Source organism: Vicugna pacos, chromosome 10, assembly GCF_048564905.1.
Source record: "Vicugna pacos chromosome 10, VicPac4, whole genome shotgun sequence".
NCBI classification, from domain to species: domain Eukaryota; kingdom Metazoa; phylum Chordata; class Mammalia; order Artiodactyla; family Camelidae; genus Vicugna; species Vicugna pacos.
Genome location: NC_132996.1, coordinates 69,876,987 through 69,897,478, shown reverse-complemented (window position 1 = coordinate 69,897,478; position 20,492 = coordinate 69,876,987). Strand labels below are relative to the sequence as shown.

Below are 20,492 nucleotides of genomic sequence, written 5' to 3'. Positions count from 1 at the left end.
ACCCACCCCCTCACCCTCATCTCCCCCGCAGGACGTGGCTCCTAGATCTCGCCCTCCTGCTCAGAGCTCTCCCTGTGTGCCCTCCCCAGAGAGAGAGCTTGCGGTCTGTTCAGGCTCATCAGGCTCAGAACCGCGCTCGCTGGCCTCTGCCTACACCTGTGTTCTGTAACTGGGCGTCACCACCGTTCACCCCTTCCTATCACACAGGAACCAAGAGTCACCCTCACCTGTGGCCTCTTTACCCTTCATGCAACGGGTGCTGGAGGCGGTACCTCCTGTGTGTTTAACTCGGTTCTCATTACCTCTCACCTGCGTTAGAACATCTTCCTTGTTTTTCTTCCACTTCTAGTCTTTCCTTCTCAAATTCAACTTCCTCAGAATGGTCAGAGTGGTCCCTTTAAATTGCAAATCCCTCCTCCCCTGCCTGGTTTCTTGGGTCGCATCCCCTGACATGGGTGGTAAGTCCACGCCCCTTGCTGTGCGGGCAAGCTCGGAACCTGGAGCCTAGGTGTCCCCCCTTGGTCCCCTCCTGAGCAGCCTCGCTCCCTGCCTCCGGCCTCAGACGACGTTTGTCAGGCTGTTTGCTCCTTTGCCTTTGCTCCTGCTGTCCCCACGCCTGAACCGCCTCCCTCATTCCTCCTTGTCCTTTGATTCGTCCTTGGTCCCTGGTGTCTTTCTTCAGGTCTTCCTGCCGACTCTGCCCGCTCACCACGCAGCCACGTGCCGGCGTCGGCACTGTTCACATGCTCGTTTTTGCTGCCACCCACTCGGTCTTCCCTGGCCTGGAGCGCGCGCTGATCACAGTCCTAAACAGCTCCATGCTCCGAGCGCCCTCGCTGTGGCCGCATCAGGATGAGTCAGTGAGAGAAGGGGGCGTTTTTAACACCCCGTGCTCTGCAGCCCCTGGTCTCAGGGTCTCTATAGGTTCTGGTCATTTGTGAGGAGACTGGATCTGTTAGTTCCTAGGGCCACTGTAGCCAAGTACCAAAACCAGGATGGCTTACAACAACAGAGACATATTGTCTCACAGTCTGGAGACCAGAAGTCCAAAATCAAAGTGTCAGCAGGGCCAGGCTCCCTCTGACTGTCCTAGAGGAGGAGCCTTCCTTATCTCTTCTAGCTTCTGGTATTTTCCAGCGGTCCTTGGCGTTGCTTGACTTGTAGCTGTATCTCCCCATGTGTCGTCACTTTGTCTTCCCTCTGTGCGTGCTGGCTCTATGTTCAAGTTTCCCCTTTTTGTAAGGCCACCAAGCATATAGGATTAGGGCCCGCCCTAGTGACCTCATTTTCACCGATTTCCTCTGAAGACTCTGTCCATCTAAAGTCACACTCTGAGGTCTTGGGGGTTGGGACTTCCACATATTTCTTTGGGGAACAAAATTCAGTCCATATACTGGTGTCTCCTACCACCTTGAAAGTGGGGTGACCTGAGTAGCGAGGGGAAGAGGTCCTCGGTGACTCTGTCGTTGGGGTGGACGTGCCACAAGGGCACCCGAGAGCTCTCTGGACCAACTGCATGCCGACTGTGCTTTGGGGTCTGTCTCCCTGCAAAGCCTTGTCCGACCTTGGTTAGAATTGAGTCTTTAGTGCCTGTCACCCAACTCAGCCCTGAAATGCTCCTCAGTCTGGGAGGTATTTTTGCTGACCTTGCCCTCTTGACCTTCCTTGTCAATACTTTGGCCTCTAATCTATGTGTAAGGGACACTTGTGTGTCCCACTAGCTTGTGTGTGCTGCTCCAGGGAGGGGCAGTGCCCTTCTAATCTTTGTCTAGGAGCTCCACGGTGTTTCTGGAGCCACACTACTCTGCAAACTCATGTGGCCTGGAGTATTCATTAATTCATTAATTCATACATTCTCCAGACACTTAATTTTGGTGTCAGGCACTGTGCAAAGTGCTAGGGAGACAGTAGGGGACAAAATAGACCAAGAAACCCGTCTCCAAATTCCCCATGGTGTCTGGTGAGATGGGTCAGCTGATCATTATCGCATTAAGTACTCCTTCTTGAGAACAGAGGCACGACCTCACAGAGAGCCCCATAAGCAGGGGTGCAGTGGCCTGTGGCAAGGACAATGAATGACAGAGCCGTGCTGAAGACAAATGGCTGCCCGAGGAGGGTATCTGAGCTGGTTGGGGAGGTGGGGTATCCAGGGAGGCCTTCCTGAGTGAGTCCTAAAGGATGTAGAGAAATTAGGGTGAGTGGCTTCCCTCTGCAAGCCTCTCGTGACATTCAGGTGCCTGGGCAGGCATGCACAGCTGGGTCACTGGGCAGTAGCGCTCCTTTTGCACCAGGGGGCAGTGTTTGCCCTGAAAGTCTCCCTGCCCTCAACTGAGGCTGGGACAAGCCGGCCCCTCCTCGTCCTGTCCCTCCCTGCCACTCCCCTGCAAGCCCTGATCAGCCCTCCCTCCTGTCTTTCTCTGAGCCTCCTCCGTTCCCCAGTCCACAAATCCCCTCAGCCCACGCAGTGCCAGCTGGCCCTGTTGTCACCATTCCACCCTCTCCCCTCCGCCTGCCGCCTTAAACCGAGGGTTGCCGGGGCGATTTGGAGCCTTACTGGCGCTGGCAGGGCTGGGAACCTCTGCTCAGGGGGGAGCCGCTGCTGCGCTGCCCAGGCCCGTGCTGTTTCCACTCCGCCCCTCTTCCTACCTTCCGTGTTCTTGCTCTCCTTTCTTCTTCATCTGTCACCGTCATTGTCTCTCATGTCCTCCCTTTAGCTCCCCCGACTCTGAAATCTCAGCCTTAGTCTGTCCTCTCTTGGGCGCTTTGATATCAGCCGCTGCAGCCCTGAAAGTCAGGCGGAGTCTTTCCTTTCATCTGTCCCTGTTGGCTGCCAGCCCTGGGGCCCCATCGGACACGTTTAGGACAGTGCAGAGCTGCCTGGAAGGAAGGCTCCCTGAGAGCCACCCCATCCATCCGAGGCTCACTTCTGCCACAGCGTGGAGTCCTCTGCCAACAACTCCCTTTCCTGTTCTGAGGCCAGCTGGGGGTAGGGGATGGAGCCTGCTGAGGGTGCTCGTGTTGGGGGCAGGTAGTAGGAAGTAGACGTATAGGAGCCTCATTAGTTAATTTGGAGATTCCCGGGGCCAGTTTCTGACCTGCTGTCCCCTCTTCTCACCCTCTCTGGCTGCTCCCCAGCACACATCTGAGATGGATGTGCTGAGGGACCTGGGGCAGTTCAGGCTGTGATGGACGCATTAGCCAGCCATGCTCGAAGCAGGGTCATGGCTTTCCCTTCCTCTGTGCCTCCTGCCCACAGTTGCCCTCTGAGTGTGCAGGAAGTGCTGTGTGAAGAACAGGGATATTCAGGGTGGAAGCAATACAGCTCCTCAAAGGAACATTCCAGGACCTGAGGCCTGGCTGCAGCAGCCATTCAGGTGGCCGCCTACCCTGATCCCAGCAAGGCTGCTCTGGCTGCTGACAGCACATCCCCCTGAGCCCAGCGGCCATATTGTCTGGACCAAAATTAGGATGGTGATGGTGACAGCGGAATTTTTGCTGCTCCTGGTTGTAAGAGGCAGCCTGGGAGATGTAGTTTATGCCTGAAGTAGTGGGACTTCTGGTGACATTTTGATGATTTATTGGACACACAGGTGCTGGCACTGTTAGCGTGCTCCCTGGTGGGAGGCGCAGAGCACCACTGCTGGCCCTGCAGAAGTTCAGGCCAGTGACACAGTTTTTATCAGGAGTGGGGTTTGGTTTTTGGTTTCCAAGTGCCTGCCACACTGTGATTCTGATGAAAGCCACAACTTACCCCTCTAGCTGGGTGAGGACTCCCAAGGCCTAATGGGTCAGAGCTCCTGCTCCGGAGGGAGGCATGCAGATGGGCCTGACCTGGCCCAGCTGGGTGACCTTGAGTGCGATTCAATCCCATGATGCCTGGTTCCTTCTGTGAAAGGGAGTGATAAGCAGTCGTGAGGATTCCCTGAGATAGTCGATGCGGAGCCCAGTGCCTGGGAAAGACAAGAGACTGGTAGGTGTGCTGGTCCCTGCTGTGTCCCACCTGCTGGCACCAGCCTGGCGCGGAGGTGGCGAGCGCTGGATGTTGTAGAAGCCCCCGGGGCAGGGCAGGTCACCATGTGAGACCTTCCCCTGCCTCACGCCCCAGGTTGTTGTCGGTACCCTCCTGATTCACGTCACCACTCCCTTCTGGAAGGAGAACACGAGCTTGTCCATCAAGTGTCGGGGGAGGGGTGCGCGCAGGGAACTGAAGCTGGAGGAGAAGTAGACACTCTCTGGGGAGTCATGTTGAGAGGCAGCGGGGGAGAAAGCAGGTGTTCCGCCCCCCCCCCCCCGCCCCGTGCCTCCGTCTTGCTGGCAAGGCATTGCTTACACGTCCCAAGTGAGAGTGAAAGCCGTCTGACTCCCTGCCTCTAACGCACAACCCGAGGCCAAGGAAAGGGATCTGTCAGCTGGCATTTGCAAAAATAGCAAACGGGCCTCTCCCGGCCTGTCGGCTCTCTGGAGAGGAAGCCGGGGAAGGGATCTTCGGGCCATGTGGTTGCTTTTCTCTGGCCCATCCTTCCACCATCTCTGAGGTCAGAAAAGGAGATTTTCACTCATGTGTCATCACCGGCACCGAATGAGGCAACATGGTGTCCCTGAGGCAGGTGACCGGAGGCCCACTGCACCCTGGCTGCCTCCAAGGGGCCCCCCTGCCTGGGGAGACCCAGCCAGTGAGGGGGTCCTGCCTGCCGGGCAGCCTCCCTGGCTGAAGGCTGGTGGCTCCTGGGGGAAGCCTTTGCCGATGCAACAGAACAGGAGGGCTTCCCAGCGTGTCGGGTTTGGTTAACAAGGTCCTCGGAGTTTTTAAGGAAGATTCTCAGCCAAACTGTCAACAGCCTTGACTTCTGGGTTATCATCCACTGACCAAAAATCCAAAAAGCGGGGCACAGTATGGCCCCAGGTAGGAGCCTGGCTCTGCCCACACCGCTCTCCTGTAATGGTCACCATCGCCTGGGCTCTGCCTTGTGTGAGGGTGCCCAGGGTGCCGCAGGGAGCAGATCTCGAGGGAAGGCGGGTGCTCTGGAAGGTGCCACTATGAGGAGAGGCTGGTTACTTCAAGGTGCCAAAGCTTGGTCTCAGGGCGGGGGCAGGGGGTCCTATTTAAGGCCAGAGGCAGCCCCTCTAGGAGGGTTGCAGGAAGGAAGTTTGGTTCCCTGAGGCCTTCCCACCGCTCACACCTCCCGCCCTGGGCTTCTGCCCGTGGGTCTCACCAGGTGCCTTCAACTGCATGGCTTCCTGCCTCCTCTGCCCCAAGAGGGAATCTGCCCACTCAGCTCCTCCCTTCGGCCCTCACACTCACCCAGAGTGAACACCTCACACACACTAGCCACGAGGGTCCTGCTTCCCAGAAGGGAGGGCTCTGGGAGGGGGCCCCCACCTGTCCTGCAGGTTTTCTCCCAGCTGAGGTTGATTCTGGAAAGGCCTTAGGAGGCACCAGGCAGCTGAACCCCCTGGGTTTCAGGTCTGGGAGGGGAGTGAGATTTGACGGGGAAAAGGCTGGGTCCTGGGTTAACCAAGTTCTGAGAAGGGTGGAGATGTCCCAGTAACGCGGTGGTATCTTTATTCTCTGTTGTGTCCTTGGGCCTGGCTTTGGGGGAGGAGGGTGCGGGTCACCCTTCTGACCAGCCTCTCCAGAGCCCACTCTGCCAGCTGGCTGATGTTTCTGTGCCTTTAACCTCCAATGACTGTAGGAAGTCAGCTGTCCCTCTCCCGGCTGGTGTCCTGCCTCAGAACACCTCCTTTACCATCTTTCCAGGTCCCCAGGGAAGGGGGAGCAGGCTTTGGGCTGTGAATCTCCTGCTGCCTGCATGACCCAACCTCCCTGCCTCCCCTGCTCTCCCAGGCCTCTGGGCCTGCACAGGGGCGCCCGCCACCCCATTTCAGCCTTGCAGCCACCCCAGCCTCCAGCAGTCTGGGGCCAGAGACTTTGTATCCTGGGGTCAGTGACCTCAAGCAGAGCAGGCGGCTGCCCACAGCCTCCCTGGGGCAGAAGCAGCTCTGGGCCCCTGGCTGGTGCGGGGTGAGTGCTCAGGGGCTCCCTTTCAGGTGTGGGTCTTCCCGCCTGAGCAAGCCGTCTACTCTCTGCGTATGCATGTGCCGGCGCTTATCCAGCAAGAGCCACCTGGTAGGTGGCCTTGTTGCTAGTTTGGACGGCAATGACAGCTGCGCTGGTGTGGGTACCAGTGCCGGGGGGTAGTGCATGGCTGTGGGGAGGCTGGGATCCTCCTCATGCCCTGAGCTCGCCTGGGAGGAAAGGCCAGTGAGAAGACAGTGACAGCAGCCCACATTCACCGCCATGGTGCGCAGGGCTCCTGCTCAGTGATCCCCAGAACTACCCGCTGAGGTTGGGGGTGGCGTTACCGCCTTGAACAGAGGCCTCACGGGCAGGTGGAATGGGGCAGAGCTAGGCCTGATGACTCTGAGTTCATGCTGGGCTGCCAGTGGGGGGACACGGCTGCCCTCTGCCCCACTTTCCCCACTGCTCTGACTTCAGCAAAGGGCTGTGACACTTCCTCTTCTGTAAACTTCTGCCCACCCACTCCTGCACCCCAGGGTCTGCTCAGGTCTCAAGTCCAGGCCAGCGTTTGCTTCCCTCTGCCCAGGATATGGAGCTCCGGGGCATTCAGAGGCCCCCCAGTGCCTAGACTCTGGGTTCTTGGTTTGTAGATTGGGACGCCAAGGAATCCCTTGCTGTCAAGAGGTGTCTGAGGGTCAAATGCAAAAATGGGTGTGGCTCTCTAAGGCTGGGCAGCGGATAATTCAGACTCCCTTGTTTCCTGACTGACCTGGGAAGGCACTTGGTACCCACACTGGGAGCATAACCTCCAGGGATCTGTTTCTTTATCTGGAAAAGGGATTGGGGAGTGTTTACGGTGGGGCTGGGGACAGAAATGATCTATTTACCCACAAGACACTACATTAGTGCCTAAGGGTCCAAGGAGTAAACCGGCCGTGGTGGGAGAAAAGATCAGGCCTCCCTGGAAATAGATGCAACATCCCTGGAGGACGGAGAACCTTGGTGCCGGTGGCATAGCTGTGAGGCTCCTCGCCTGTAGACAAGTGAGGAAGACCTGTGGTCGGCTCACCTGTGGCAACAGGCAAGGAAGGAGCGGTGGCCCTACTGTGTGTGTCAGGAGGTGGGTCCCCGCCTCCTGGAAGCCCAGCCCCAGTAGAAGCAGGATGTTTTACAGGATGTAAGCCGACTCACCTCCTAGGGGGAGACCATTCAGGGACTCCCCTTGGCTTTTCTCTGCAAAGGTCTTCCTATTTCCTCTGTATATTTCCTTCATTTTGTTTTCTAATGGTAAATAATAATCCCCAATGGAGAAAATACAGAACATACAGAGAAACAGAAAGAAGGACGGGGAGGGTATAGCTCAGTGGTAGAGCGCATCCTTAGCATGCATGAGGTCTTGGGTTCAATCCCCAGTACCTCTGTTTAAAAACAAACAAACAAACAAAAAATGACACCTTGCCAGTTCTAGAACAGTGACAAGCTGAGTTCCTACTGGTTGTTTTCCTTGCCTTAAAAAAACAAACAAAAAAAACTTCATGAGATCATATTATTTAGGTTTTTTTTAAAAAAAGCATATTATATCATAAGCATTTCCCATGTCATCAAAACTGCAGCCATTTTTAATGGTCATATAGTGTCTATTGACGCCCTAGTGTTGGATATGTAAGTGGCTTCCAGTCATTTGTTATAGTAAATAATGCTGACTTGAACATCTTTCTGCTTCCATCTTGGTTCCCATTTTAGAATATTTCCTTGGGTTGGATTCCTAGATTGGTAATGACCTGGCCAAGGGACATAAATATTTTAAAGACTCTTGATAGGTTTTGCAAAGTGCTTTCCAGATAGCTGCCCTGATAATCCAGACGCACCTGCAGGTCTGCCTCCCGTCAGCCTTAGCAGCACTAAATCTGATTGTTCACGACTCCGTTGCTAATTTCCCAGGCAAAAGCAGTGCCTCCCTGTTCTGTCTGGAATGTGGTGAACTCTGGTTAGCAGTCACGTAGCCACTTGCTTCTCCTGTTCTGTTGCTGCATTTGCCCTGCAGGACACTTTGCCTTTTCTTGACTTGACCCTATGTGGTAGTCAGGGCTCTTTCTACTCAACCTCATCCTGCCTGGACATCCTGCCTGCAGCCCTGCAGGCATTTGGTGCCCAGGACGAGGGTAAGATTTGCATCCCAGGCCTGCTCTCTGGTGTGTGCCATTGACTGCCAAGGCCTGCCTGCTCCCAGCTGCTCTGCCAGGAACACGCTTCCCTCCCGATGGGCAGGCTGCTGAAGCCAGAAGCTGTGCTGAGGCTCAGGGGCTGCTGGTAGACCTGTGAAGGGGAGATAACAGAATAACATCTAAAGTTCACTGCCTTTCAGAAAGGTGTGAAAGTCAAATGTGTCCACTCGAAGGCCCAGCTGAGACTTGGCACCTATGGGAGCAGGTCCTGGTGGAGGTATCTGCATCTCTATCTGGGCAGCTGGAGATGATTTCTTTCACTCTAGATTCACAGAAAGGTTGCAAAAGTGGTATAAAGGGCTCTCGCACCCCTTCCCCAAATTTCCCACGTACTATTGACCACATTTGTTTCATTATTCTCCTTTTTGTCCCTGAACCGTTGAATGTAAGTTGCAGACATGATGTCCTTAAACCCCTAAACATTTAAGTGGTTTTTTTTTCCCCTAAGAATGAAGATATGTATTCTCTAACGCAGCCACAACATGACGGTTGGGATGGGAAATTGACACAATACTCGTTTCTAATCTTCAGGCCTTATTTACATTTTGTCAGCTGTCCCCCTCATGTCCTTTGTTGCAGCAGGAATCCAGGATCATGTGTGCATCTTGTTCAGTCTCTCTAATCTCCTCTAACCTGGGCATTCTTTAGGCTTTGTCTCTCACGACCTTTGACACGTGTGAAGGGTATAGGCCAGCTGCTTGTGGAACGTCTCTCAGTTTGGGTTCGTCTCCTGATTAGACTCAGGCCTGGTGTCTGTGGCAGGAACATCCCCAGGCCCTTCTTGGCTGCCCGTCAAGAGGGGCTTTCGTGTCGGTGCTGTTAATCTGAGTCTCATATTGGGGTGTCTGCCCACTCTGGATTAACGAGGAAGGACAGTGTCCTCCATTTTAGAAGATGAACCCAGCCCCTACATTCGCGCTGCTGGGCGCCCGCCTCCCACCCTCATCTCTGCCCCCAGCAGCTCTCAACTCCCTAGAGCTCACTTCTGCCCCGACGACCCGGGGCTTCCTGGCTTCCCTCCCTCAGTCTCCTTTGCCGCTCCTCCTCCTCCTCATCCAGACTCAGCACTGGTGGGCCCGCAGCCCCTCTCTAGACTATCCTCCCCAGTGGATTGAGCCCAGGTCCCTGGCTTCCAACACCATCCATCCGCCAACAGCGCCCGGTTTCCTGCCCGACTCGGACCTCTTCTGCGGCTCCGTCCCCACTCCCGATCTGGTCCCTCCTGTGATGGGGGAGGTCAAGTCCACCCACCCTTCCTGGGTTTCTTCTTTTCCCTCATCCTCCACGATGGGTCTCACCGAGTCTTGCCTGTTGTAACCCCAAATGTCTCCCCAGCCATCCCCCCGTCCCCCACCACTCCCACCCTAGTCACAGCACTGGGTCTCTTTTCTCAGCTCCCACACAGCCCCAAACCTGCACCCTCTTAACATCCTTACTGCTGCCAACCCAGACGTCTTTTCCAAACATGCAGCAGGTCATGCCCCTCCACCCCCACACTGTAAGGCCCAGAGGCCCTGCCTATCCCACCTTCAGACCTACTTCACGATGCGGGGTCCCTGTGCCCAGCTGTCAGACCAATATTTCTTGGAAACATCCAGCTCCTCCTTCCCTCAGGTCCTTGGCCTTCGCTGTTACTCTCCTCTGGGTGCGTTCCCTGCAGATCAGATCTGTGAGTGGCCACAGCTTCTCTCCAATTAGGTTTCCGCATCTGTGCCCTCCTGAGAGAGGCCCGCATAATATCTGGCCCCACCCTGGTTATTCACAAAGTGTTACCTGTTTTCTTGCCCTTGAGGCACTCCTCATGATTGGAAAGGACCTTATTTCTGTCTGGTTTTTCCCTTTTCTCCTTCCCCAGCTCTGCCTCCTGGGAGAGCCTTGTCCTCGCCTTGCCTGGCACTGTGCCGGAGGGCTGCCCTCTCTCCCCTGGTCTGAGGGCTTCCCTCTTCTTCTCTTTCCTCATTGCTTTTTTTCTCTTTTCTTTCTATTTGGTCTTTATTTCCCCTTCTCCATCTTGTTGGCCGTAATATGACACTGAGGGTTTTGCAGTATCTTTTATTTATTGAATATATTTTTACGTTCCTTACTTAAAACAAAATGGTTGAGTCAAGTGTTTAAACTTTACTAAGAAATAAATCACATGGTTAGCTAGATCAAGGCACCGGAGCAGGGGTAAAGGACCAAATGCTGGTCTGGGCTCTGCTGTCACAGCTGTGTGATTCTGAATACATCTTTTGAAACTTGTCTGGGCTTTGGTTTTCATCATTTGTAAAATGAGGGGGTGGTTGACCTCTGAAGATGTTCTACATTCTGGGATGTAAGTTGCCCTCGGTCGGTTTGAAAAAAAATTCTTTTTAATTGTGATAAGGTATATACAACAGAATCTGCCATCTTAACTAATTCTAAGTGTATAGTTAGTTCACTAGCATTAAGTATGTTATGTTACGTTACGTTATATTATGTTATGTTTGCGGTTCATGGAGTTACTAGGACTGAACCCAGGGCCTGGTGCATGCTAAGTACACGCTCTACCACTGAGCTAGACCCCTCACCCCCCAAGTACATTCACATTGTTGTGCCACCATCACTACTGGCCATTTCCAGAACTTTCTCATCTTGCAAAACTGAAACTCTGCACCCTTTAAACACTAGCTCCCCATTCTCCAACCCCCAGCCCCTGGCACCCACCATCCTACCATCTTGTCTCTAGGAATTTTCTGACTCTGGGAATCCCATCTAAGGGGAATCATGCAGTATTTGTCTTTTTGTGACTGGCCGGTTTCGTTTGCCCTCAGCTGATTTTCATGATGAATTTATTTAGTAGCCTTATGGAAAGGAAGGTTTCTGTTGTTTGAAGAAATCTGCATTTTAACCGAGTGAGCACACTGATGTGGGTTTACTCCTGAAGAGAGCCACTGTTACCCTCACTCCCCAGACAGACAGAACCCTGAGAGGGACACAGGGGTCAGTGTGCTGCACAAAGTTTCTGAAGCCTGGGGCTGCCTGGACTGCTGTGCCTGGCAGAGGGGACACTGACGATACACACTGTGGTCATGCAGGGCCTCCAGCTGGCCTCTGAGATTACTTTAAAAGCTTGAGGTGTTGAACTTTAGAAATCATAGTATTAGATAGGGTATTAGGGTAAGCTTGGGGTGCTGTTTGGGTTTAAATTTGCTCCCCTCCTGACATCCAGGCAGCCCTGCAGGGAATGTTGGGCTCGGCTAGGAATGGAGGCCGACGGTGACTCTGGCTTCTATGAGGGGCCCCCGTGGGGCTGGAGTGGGACCCTTACTCTTCCTGGGGACCGTCCGTATTAAGGCTGCTCTAACCTGCTCTTCCCTCCCCAGATGCTGAAGTTTCAAACTATCCGTGGGGGCCTGAGGCTCCTGGGTATCCGCCGAACCTCCACTGCCCCCGCTGCCTCCCCAAATGTCCGGCGCCTGGAGTACAAGCCCATCAAGAAGGTCATGGTGGCCAACAGAGGTGAGCACAGTGGGAGGACCAGCATCCAGCCCCTGCCCTGGGTCCCCGCCCCCATTTCTCCTCTTAGGACCCAGGAATCTAACTTCTTGTCCTGTGGCCTCACCCCTGCCCCCCAGGCGAGATCGCCATCCGCGTGTTCCGGGCCTGCACGGAGCTGGGCATCCGCACCGTGGCTGTTTACTCAGAGCAGGACACCGGCCAGATGCACCGGCAGAAAGCTGATGAAGCCTATCTCATTGGCCGCGGCCTCGCCCCGGTACAGGCCTATCTGCACATCCCAGACATCATCAAGGTGGCCAAGGTGAGCTGGGCCAGGCAGGGCTGGGCAGGGGCCCCTTGAGGGCCAGGACTGTGTTCTGTGGCTTCCCTGTGCTATGCCTGGCCCCATGCCAACTGGCAGTGAGTCTCTGTGAACGGGTGAATGAATGAATGAGTGAAAGGGTGAATGAATGAATGGAGTGAGGTGGGCCAGGCTCGTGGGCTATATGGTTTGGTGGGGTCCATGTGAAGGGTTTGAGGGCCTCTCCACTCTCCTGATCCCTACACCCCCAGGAAAACAGTGTGGACGCTGTGCACCCTGGCTACGGGTTCCTGTCCGAGCGAGCAGACTTTGCCCAAGCCTGCCAGGATGCCGGGGTCCGGTTCATTGGCCCGAGCCCTGAGGTGGTCCGCAAGATGGGAGATAAGGTGGAGGCCCGGGCCATCGCCATCACCGCAGGTGAGTCTGGTGGACAAGCCGTGGGGGTCCACGCAGCTCCTGAGAGGGGCCGTCTGGGCAGGGGCTGGAGGGTTTTGGCAAGATTTCCACCTGTTGCAGAGGCCTGACGTGCCAGTCTCCCTACAGGGGTCCCTGTGGTCCCCGGCACTGACGCCCCCATCACTTCCCTGCACGAGGCCCACGAGTTCTCCAACACCTACGGCTTCCCCATTATCTTCAAGGCCGCCTATGGGGGCGGGGGGCGTGGCATGCGGGTCGTGCACAGCTACGAGGTGAGCAGGAGCCAGAGCCGGGCTGGGAGGCCACCTGCAGAGGGGCCGTGGGTGCCGAGCGCGGGCGGGGGCCATGCCGAGGGTGCGACAGAGCTGTGGGGCCCACTGTCTCCTTGGCCTGCTCTCCCAGGAGCTGGAGGAGAACTACACCCGGGCCTACTCGGAGGCCCTGGCCGCCTTCGGGAACGGGGCACTGTTCGTGGAGAAGTTCATTGAGAAACCGCGCCACATCGAGGTGCAGATCCTGGGTGAGTGGGGTCCTTCCCGAGCGGCCCCGAGCTTTCTGGGCTTTGGGACAGCTCCAGGAGCCCTCCCCAGGAAGGCCCGCCCCAGTCAGGTGGGCTGCAGGGACCCAGCTCGGGGGGCCGGAGGCCTCAACTGGGTGGATTTCTGTCCTGTCTGACCCCGCTGGGAGGGTGCCAACGGCCACACGGGTTGTGCCGGGGGTTGTCGGGCATCTGGGAGGTGATTAGAGCCCAGGAGAAGCTGAGCCCAGTTCACCTCGCCCCCCCAGGGGACCAGTATGGGAATGTTCTGCACCTGTATGAGCGAGACTGCTCCATCCAGCGGCGGCACCAGAAAGTAGTGGAGATTGCCCCCGCTGCGCACCTGGACCCCCAGCTTCGGACCCGCCTCACCAGTGACTCTGTCAAACTTGCAAAGCAGGTGAAGGGCAGGGGCTCTCGGGGACAGAGTTTGAAAGCCAAGGGCCTGGGCTTCTCCCCACATGGAGACAAGGAGCCTGTTCCCGCAGGCATAAGTCTCACAGTCAGTGATCACTGGGGTCCAGGTGTGGCCAGCCTGCTGTGGAGCAGGGAGGCCCAGGGTGGCCAGCTCCCGAGGGGAGGAAGAAGGATGCTCCTGGAGGACTGAGGGCTGACGCAGGGCCCTCAGGATCCCTGCTGTGCAGGCGCAGAGGTGCTGGGCTAAGACCAAGCCTGGAGACCGGGAAGGGGTGTGGGGAGAGGCCGCTGGCCCCTCCTTAGCACCCTCTGCACAACTTGAACCTCTGGAACAAAGGGAATGAGATTCAGTCAGTTCTGTCAAGATTAAGGGACAGTATTAAGGCTTTTTTCCTCACTTGTTCTTGACTGTCCCCTGCATCATATTCACTGCAGCCCACGTGCCCCTGAGGTCCTCTTTCTGCCTGTCTCTGCTCTGCTGGGGCGTGGAGTGACCTACCCCCAAGCCTAGCCCGGGACAGTGCCTGCCGTAACCAGGCTGTAGCAGGGGTCCTGCTCTCTGTTCTTCTGGGGTCCTCCTGGCCCCACCCCAACTCAGAGGCCAGGCATCCTGCCCCCCTGCCCCTCTGCCTCTGCCTCCCCATCCCAGGGCCCTGAGTGAGGATCTTTTCAGATCTGCTCTCCCCAGCAGCCAGGCAGGCCCCTGGGCCTGCTCTCCTTCCAAGCTGAGCTCCCTCAGGCTCTCAGACCACCAGGGCACACTGAGCGCAGATGATCTGTAACCTCCTCCAAACTGAAAGCCAGGGTTGGTGCTTGGCCGTGAGGCCACGTGAGGCGATGCTACAGCTGACGTGAGGCATTGACTTGGGGTCTGATTATGGTTGAGATTTTGGTTACTTTATGTGAGGCATAGTCTTACCTTGAGTTTGGTCTTATTTATTGGCTTACACCATGTCTCATTCCAGAACAGATGTGAGGGAGCCTGGAGTAGTCTAGTTTGTGGTTTTGGTACAACCAGAATGAAATTAGAATTAGTGTTGGATCTTGAGTTAGAGTCATCACCTGTGGGCTCCTCTCAGTGGCATCTCTTTGGGTAGTGCCCAGAGGCGATGACAGAGTAAAGTAGGGGAACTTACTGAGACTCTCTAAGAATAAGATAAGAAGGGTCCAGGAGAGGGTGTGTGTGTGTGGGGCCTGAGCCTGAAAGCCGAGGAGTGGCTGGGGAGAGGGCGCCGAGTCTGAGTCTGGGGCGGACGGGAGCTCTGCTGGTGTCTCACGCCAGACACAAGCTGGGTGCAGCCCCCTGAGGCTCCCAGTGGAGGCCTGGGGGAGATGCCCAGGTAGGGGCCCAGCCTCCCCGGGGGCAGGGCTGGTAGGCTGACTGCCATCCACTGGGGCAGGGTTTGCCGCAGCCAGTTCTTTGATGGAATCAACCTGGTGGGTGAGACTGAATCCCTGTGGGGTCCCCATCACTGCACCCATGCTTACGCTGCCACCCTCCAGGTGGGCTACGAGAACGCAGGCACGGTGGAGTTCCTGGTGGACAAGCATGGCAAGCACTACTTCATCGAGGTCAACTCGCGCCTGCAGGTGGAGCACACCGTCACCGAGGAGATCACTGAGTGAGCACGGGGCTCGGCCGGGGTCGGTCCAGCGATGCAGAGGGCGGCCTCTGGGACCAGCAGCTGCAGACAGAGGGGAGCAGTGCCAGGAAGGGGCATCTCCCACATTCTGCGTAAAATCCAAATCATGGGTTTTAGGAAGCAGGTGGCCAGGAGCTTGGCTCACTGTCCAGTGGTAGAGAGCAGTTAGGGACCCGTGGACTTACTTTTTACAAAAGTTATTATAAAAGCATTAGATGGCTATTGTAAGAACGAGTACAAAGGAGCAAATAAAAATGATTCAGAGCCCCTTCCCTCAGAACCAGGATGCCAAGGAGGTTCCCGGCGCGCTGTGCTGTGTGCTGCGTATCACGAGCTCACTGGAGGAGGGGACCAATCATCCCTATTTTTCAGATGAGGAAACTGAGGCCCAGAGAGGTTAAGGGAGCTGCCCAAGGTCACACAGCTGGTCATCTCCAACCCCGTGCTATATTGCCTTTGCCCATGCTAAAGCTTTTGGTTTCTTTCCATCTCTATTTACTTTACTATGTAAACAGTTTGATGCAATTGAGATGTTTAGTACAGAAATTTTATTCTACTTTTTAAGTTTAAAATTTGTCAAAGGCACTCCCAGAGGCCATTATTATTTCTAAATACTTGTGGCTGCACACTAGTCCATCATCTGTATATTTTCTTTTCTTTTTTTTTTTAAAGAATGTTATCTGTTACTGTCCATCATTTCTTGTTGTTCACAGTAGAACATTTTTCTTTTCTTTCTTTCTTTATCTATTTATTTATTTTAATGAAGGGACTGGGGATTGTACCCAGGACCTCGTGTATGCTAAGCATGCTCTCTACCACTGAGCTATTCCACCGCCCCCCCTTATCTGTATATTTTATAATTTATCTACATAGTCCTCTATTATTAGACATTTAGGTTGTTTTTACTTTTGTGATTATTAAAGGAGTGTTGGTTAACATCTTTGGGCCTAAATCTTTGCCCACCTCTCTGAAGAGCTCTGAGGACAGACACCTTTTAGTAGGGATTACCTGAGCAATGGATAAGTAACATCTCACTTAAATGGCTTTCTAGATTGCTTGTACCAGTTTGTTCTCCCACAAACATCGTGTATAGACATTAAAAAAAAACCTGCCCATTTTATAAACAGTTAAAATGGCCTTTTATTGTTTCAAGATACATACTTTGAGCCATTTAAGCATTATGCCCCAGCTTTGGGCTAGTCCATCTCACCATGGAACTTTCTTGACAGTTCTGTCCCCGACCCTCGACCCCATCTGAGACTGAGGATGCTGCTGGCCCTCCTGCCTTTGCTGGCAGGTGCACGGAAGCCCCCAGAGTCCTTGCTGTCTCTTAAAGACTGAGCCGAGGCACATGCTCTAGCCTCACACTCTGGCCCCGTGAGACCTTCCCCATCGTGCTGCTGTAAAATTGCCGTCAGTCTTGAGCCTACCCTGAGCCTGTTCTGCTAAGGATAGAAATCTTTGCTTGCTTAAGAGCGGAGGTTTTGTGTCAGACGGACACAGAATGGGGGCAGATTCCTCCCAGGTCACTAGCTGCGTGGAGCTTGGGGGTGCTGCAGCATCTCTGACCCCCGGGCTCCTTCTCTGATGGGAACGACAGTGTCTCTAAGAGCATCGTTGTGGAGATAAAGCTTGGGAAGAGCACAGCCATGGTCCATGGCGAGTAGACGTAGTGATACATGGTAATCATCATCACTACTATGAACTGGTTTAGCAGGAAATACAAAACACTGAGGAAAATCTGCTAGTTTCCAGGCTGTCCTTACCACAAGCCTCAGTGACAATAAATTTAAAACCTTAAGTTTCTTTTAACAGCTGTTCCACTTGGATTTGTTGCTGTCCTTAGGAGCATGGCAGTCAGCGAGGCTGAGCTTAGAAAACCAGGCACATTTGGAAAGCTTTGTACTCTTAAGTTTCTCCCCGGCGGGGGAGTGGGGGTGTCTTGGGCACAAGCCCAGCTGCAACACAGGCCCTGGTAGGGCGGCATCCTGACCACAGTGGCGCCCGCCTGTTTGGACCCTCCAACAGCTGCAGCCCCATTTCAATGAGCCCAGCTTTCACCACAACCCTGTTCTTTTGCAAATTGACCCCCCTACTCCACCAGCACCACACAGGGGAGCAAATACTGCTCTAAGAATGAGGGTCTGAGGCTTTAAACCCAGGCTTGATGGTTTGGGTGAGGCAGGCGGACAGAGAGACCCCAGGGAAGAAGTGGGGCAAAGGTGGGGAGGAAGAGTTGCTGGTTGGTGCAAGACAGCTGCAGCCATCTCAGCCACCCCCCTCCAGCCGCCACGTTCTCGAGGAGCAGGGTTCTCGGCCCCGGTGGGTACAGAGCAGGGGCCGCCAGTCTGGTTGGGAGGAGGCTGGTGAGCGTCAGCTGGGGTGGTGGGGTCAGGGCTCTCCCCGCCCATCCCCTGCCTCACGCTCTCCCTGCTCCCTACACCTGCAGTGTGGACCTGGTCCACGCCCAGATCCACGTGGCTGAGGGCCGGAGCCTCCCTGACCTGGGCCTGCGGCAGGAGAACATCCGCATCAACGGCTGTGCTATCCAGTGCCGGGTCACCACTGAGGACCCTGCGCGCAGCTTCCAGCCAGACACCGGCCGCATCGAGGTAGGCTGCCACCAGCCTCAGTCTGTGTGAAGACACTCCTGGGCCAGACTGCTGCTCCAGGGAGCACAGGGGGGCCTAGGGGCCCGGCATTGAAGCAGACCTCTCACCTGAGCTGAGCAGAAGCTGCCTCAGAGTACATGGGAGCCAGGCACTGTCCTGGAGTGAGGGGAGAGCATTCCAGCACAGGCTGGAAAGCCAGCGAGTGAATCACATGGACAGGGAGCAGACCAGCTGGGTGGGGCCGAGTGCAGGGTCCTCAGAAATGAAGCCCAGGCCCTTGGCTCTGTCTTCTCACAAGAACCCAAAGCTCTGCTGCCCACTGAGCAATGCTGCTGACCTCTATACTGCCTTCAGTCTAAGGAGGGGAGGGTGGCTGTCCAGGCAGAAACCGGGTGCAGCAAAGGACACCAGATGTCCCAGTGGAGAGGGCAGGCTGGGCCAACGGACCCACTGGGGATGAATGAGGAGGTAGGGAGATGGTGGGGGGGCAGGGAGGAGGCCAAGAGACAGGCTCAGGCTGTGGGGCTGAGAGAGGGCCAGGGCGGCTCCCCTGCACACCAGGACCTGCACCTCCTCCAGGGCACGTCTTTCCCCCTCTGTCCCCGTGGCCTCCCCTCCGCACCCCAGCCTCTGGGCCTGTCTGGGCTGCTGGGGTGCCTGCTCCCTGGCCCTCTGTCTCACACCCCTGATAATACCTGCCGGTCCCACGACAGCAGTGCTGCCACCGGCTCTGCTGGTCTACGGCCTCCCCATCTGGTCTGAGCCTCCGTGGAAGCAGGATGAGGCGGAGCTCAGGTCCTGCTTGGGCGTCCAGGGAGATTCTGAGACAGAGACTGAGCTTCTGAGACCAGTGCTGTGGGGAGGGCTGGAAGCAAAGGGGAGCTCTCTGGAGTCTGAAGGTTGCATAGAGCTGGTTGGCTTGAGACAGAGCTGCCTCCGTTTCTGGAAGGATCCAAGTCCACAGGTGGGGGCCAGCCCAAGGCCAGAGTGCTGTCCAGTGGGTGGCCCCCCACTTCTCTGCCCTCGGCCGGGAAAAGGCGGCCCCGCCACTCAGCGCTGCCCACCACCTCCACTTCCAGGGCCTGGCTCCTCCGAGCCTGGTTTACCACAGAGTATTTTTAGCTGACAGTTCCTGCTCACAGCTGAGTGTTCGCCCTTAAATATTTTATTAAGTTCCTTTTTATCGAACACAGGCCTGTGTCCCTTAGACACGGAAACATGGTGCAGTGGGTGTCCCAAGCCCCCCGGCCTGCCCCACCCACTCCCCGGCCCCCTGACCTGTGCCTTCCCCAGGTGCAGGCTCTCCCTGCAGGGCTCACCCCTGCTCCCATCACGGTCTGAACATCTGCCCCCACCTGGGGCCCCTCCCTGTCTCCATGAGTCGCCTCTCTGACCTGTCACTCTCTGCTTCCTTCCGCATCTGGGCTCCTCGCCTCTCCCTGCGTCTGGCCCTCCTCTCCCTCTTCCTACTGTTTCTCACCTGCTTGCCCGCCTGCTCCTTCCTCTTTGCCTGTCTCCCTCTTCTTCCCCTTTGGAAGGAGGGGAAGGTGGGGGGTGACCGAGGCCTTCCCCGTCACTGCATATGTTCAACAAAGACCCCTTGGCCTGCCTCTCCCTGCCTTGCTCCTGTCCTGCAGTGTCCTTGTCGCCAGCCTGTGTGTTTCCTTGTTTGTTTGTCTGCCCCCTCGCTCAGCAGGCTGGGAGTCCGTGTGAGCAGGGACTCAGTTTTAGCTGCTCTGTCCCCAGGGCCTGGCATGAGGTGGGCACACGTGCTATGGAATGAATGAGTGAACAAATGAATGAATCTGAAAGGCAAGACGGTTGGTCAGGCAGGAAGACAGTAGGTCGGTGGGCTCCGGCCCGCCTGTCCAGGCCCCTCTGTGCCCTGTGGGCCCTGCGTCAGCCTGAGTGCTGGGCACAGAGCCCTGGTGCTGGCAGGGCACGCTCTCCCCATCCCCTCCTCTCAGGGTGGGGGAGTGGCACATAGAGAAGGTGGCACACCCCTGGGTTTGCTGCAGAAATTAAGCAGAACTTCACAGGCCAGAGTTGGGGTCCCCTGTGGACACCTGTGCATGGCCCTCAGCAGCCTGCCGGCGGCCTGCACTCATCCAGCCTGGGCTGGGGCAATGGCTCAGCTCCGGCTTCCACCCCAGGTCCTGATTCTGCTCGCCTTCCCCCGCAGGTGTTCCGGAGCGGAGAGGGCATGGGCATCCGCCTGGATAACGCTTCCGCCTTCCAAGGAGCCGTCATCTCCCCCCACTACGACTCCCTGCTGGTCAAAGTCATCGCCCACGGCAAAGACCACCCCACGGCCGCCACCAAGATGAGCAGAGCCCTTGCCGAGTTCCGAGTCCGAGGCGTGAAGGTGAGAGGCTGCAGGCCCCAGATGTCCATTGGCCTCTTGGTTGGTCCTGTCCTGTGTCTGTAGCTGGAGATGAAATCACAGCCACACGCTGTCCTGTCGCTGTGCTGCCTGTGTATCCTGGGTGTTCCCTGGGCAGCCACTGCTGTCAGACACCCTGCAAGGCAGGAAGAGCAGGAGGACCGGGCTCTGCCTTCAGGGAGCACACTGCCCAGCCCACGGTTCCAGGTGGCCTCCTCCTCTTCTGAGAGTCCCAAAGGATGCTCTCCACTCGAGGAGGACGCCGTCCCCTGCCCACCACATATGGAGGGAGCTGCGTGGCTGGTAGCCCCCCACACCGCCTTCTCCTTCCCAGCTGCTTCTGGCCCAGCCTGTGTCCAGGGTCTGGCGTGTGGGCAGTGCTGTCCTCTCCCAGCCCCGCGCCATTCCTCTCACCTGTCCACATGCTCTGTGGGTACAGAGCCTTTTGAAAAAGCAC

General features: G+C 56.2%; 1 protein-coding gene across 5 annotated transcripts in view; it reads left to right on the top strand.

Moving 5' to 3' along the window:
- Positions 1–20,492, top strand: part of PC (pyruvate carboxylase) — a 91,267-nt gene that overhangs the window by 57,171 nt on the left and 13,604 nt on the right. For all 5 annotated transcript variants that reach the window (XM_006210690.4, XM_072970393.1, XM_031690946.2 and 2 more), the window contains 9 exons: positions 11,589–11,724; positions 11,841–12,025; positions 12,277–12,442; positions 12,569–12,714; positions 12,845–12,962; positions 13,229–13,380; positions 14,901–15,019; positions 17,490–17,652; positions 19,835–20,017. In XM_006210690.4, coding sequence (XP_006210752.1) covers positions 11,589–11,724; positions 11,841–12,025; positions 12,277–12,442; positions 12,569–12,714; positions 12,845–12,962; positions 13,229–13,380; positions 14,901–15,019; positions 17,490–17,652; positions 19,835–20,017 — 1,368 coding nt within the window. The remainder of the gene's footprint in view (positions 1–11,588; positions 11,725–11,840; positions 12,026–12,276; positions 12,443–12,568; positions 12,715–12,844; positions 12,963–13,228; positions 13,381–14,900; positions 15,020–17,489; positions 17,653–19,834; positions 20,018–20,492) is intronic.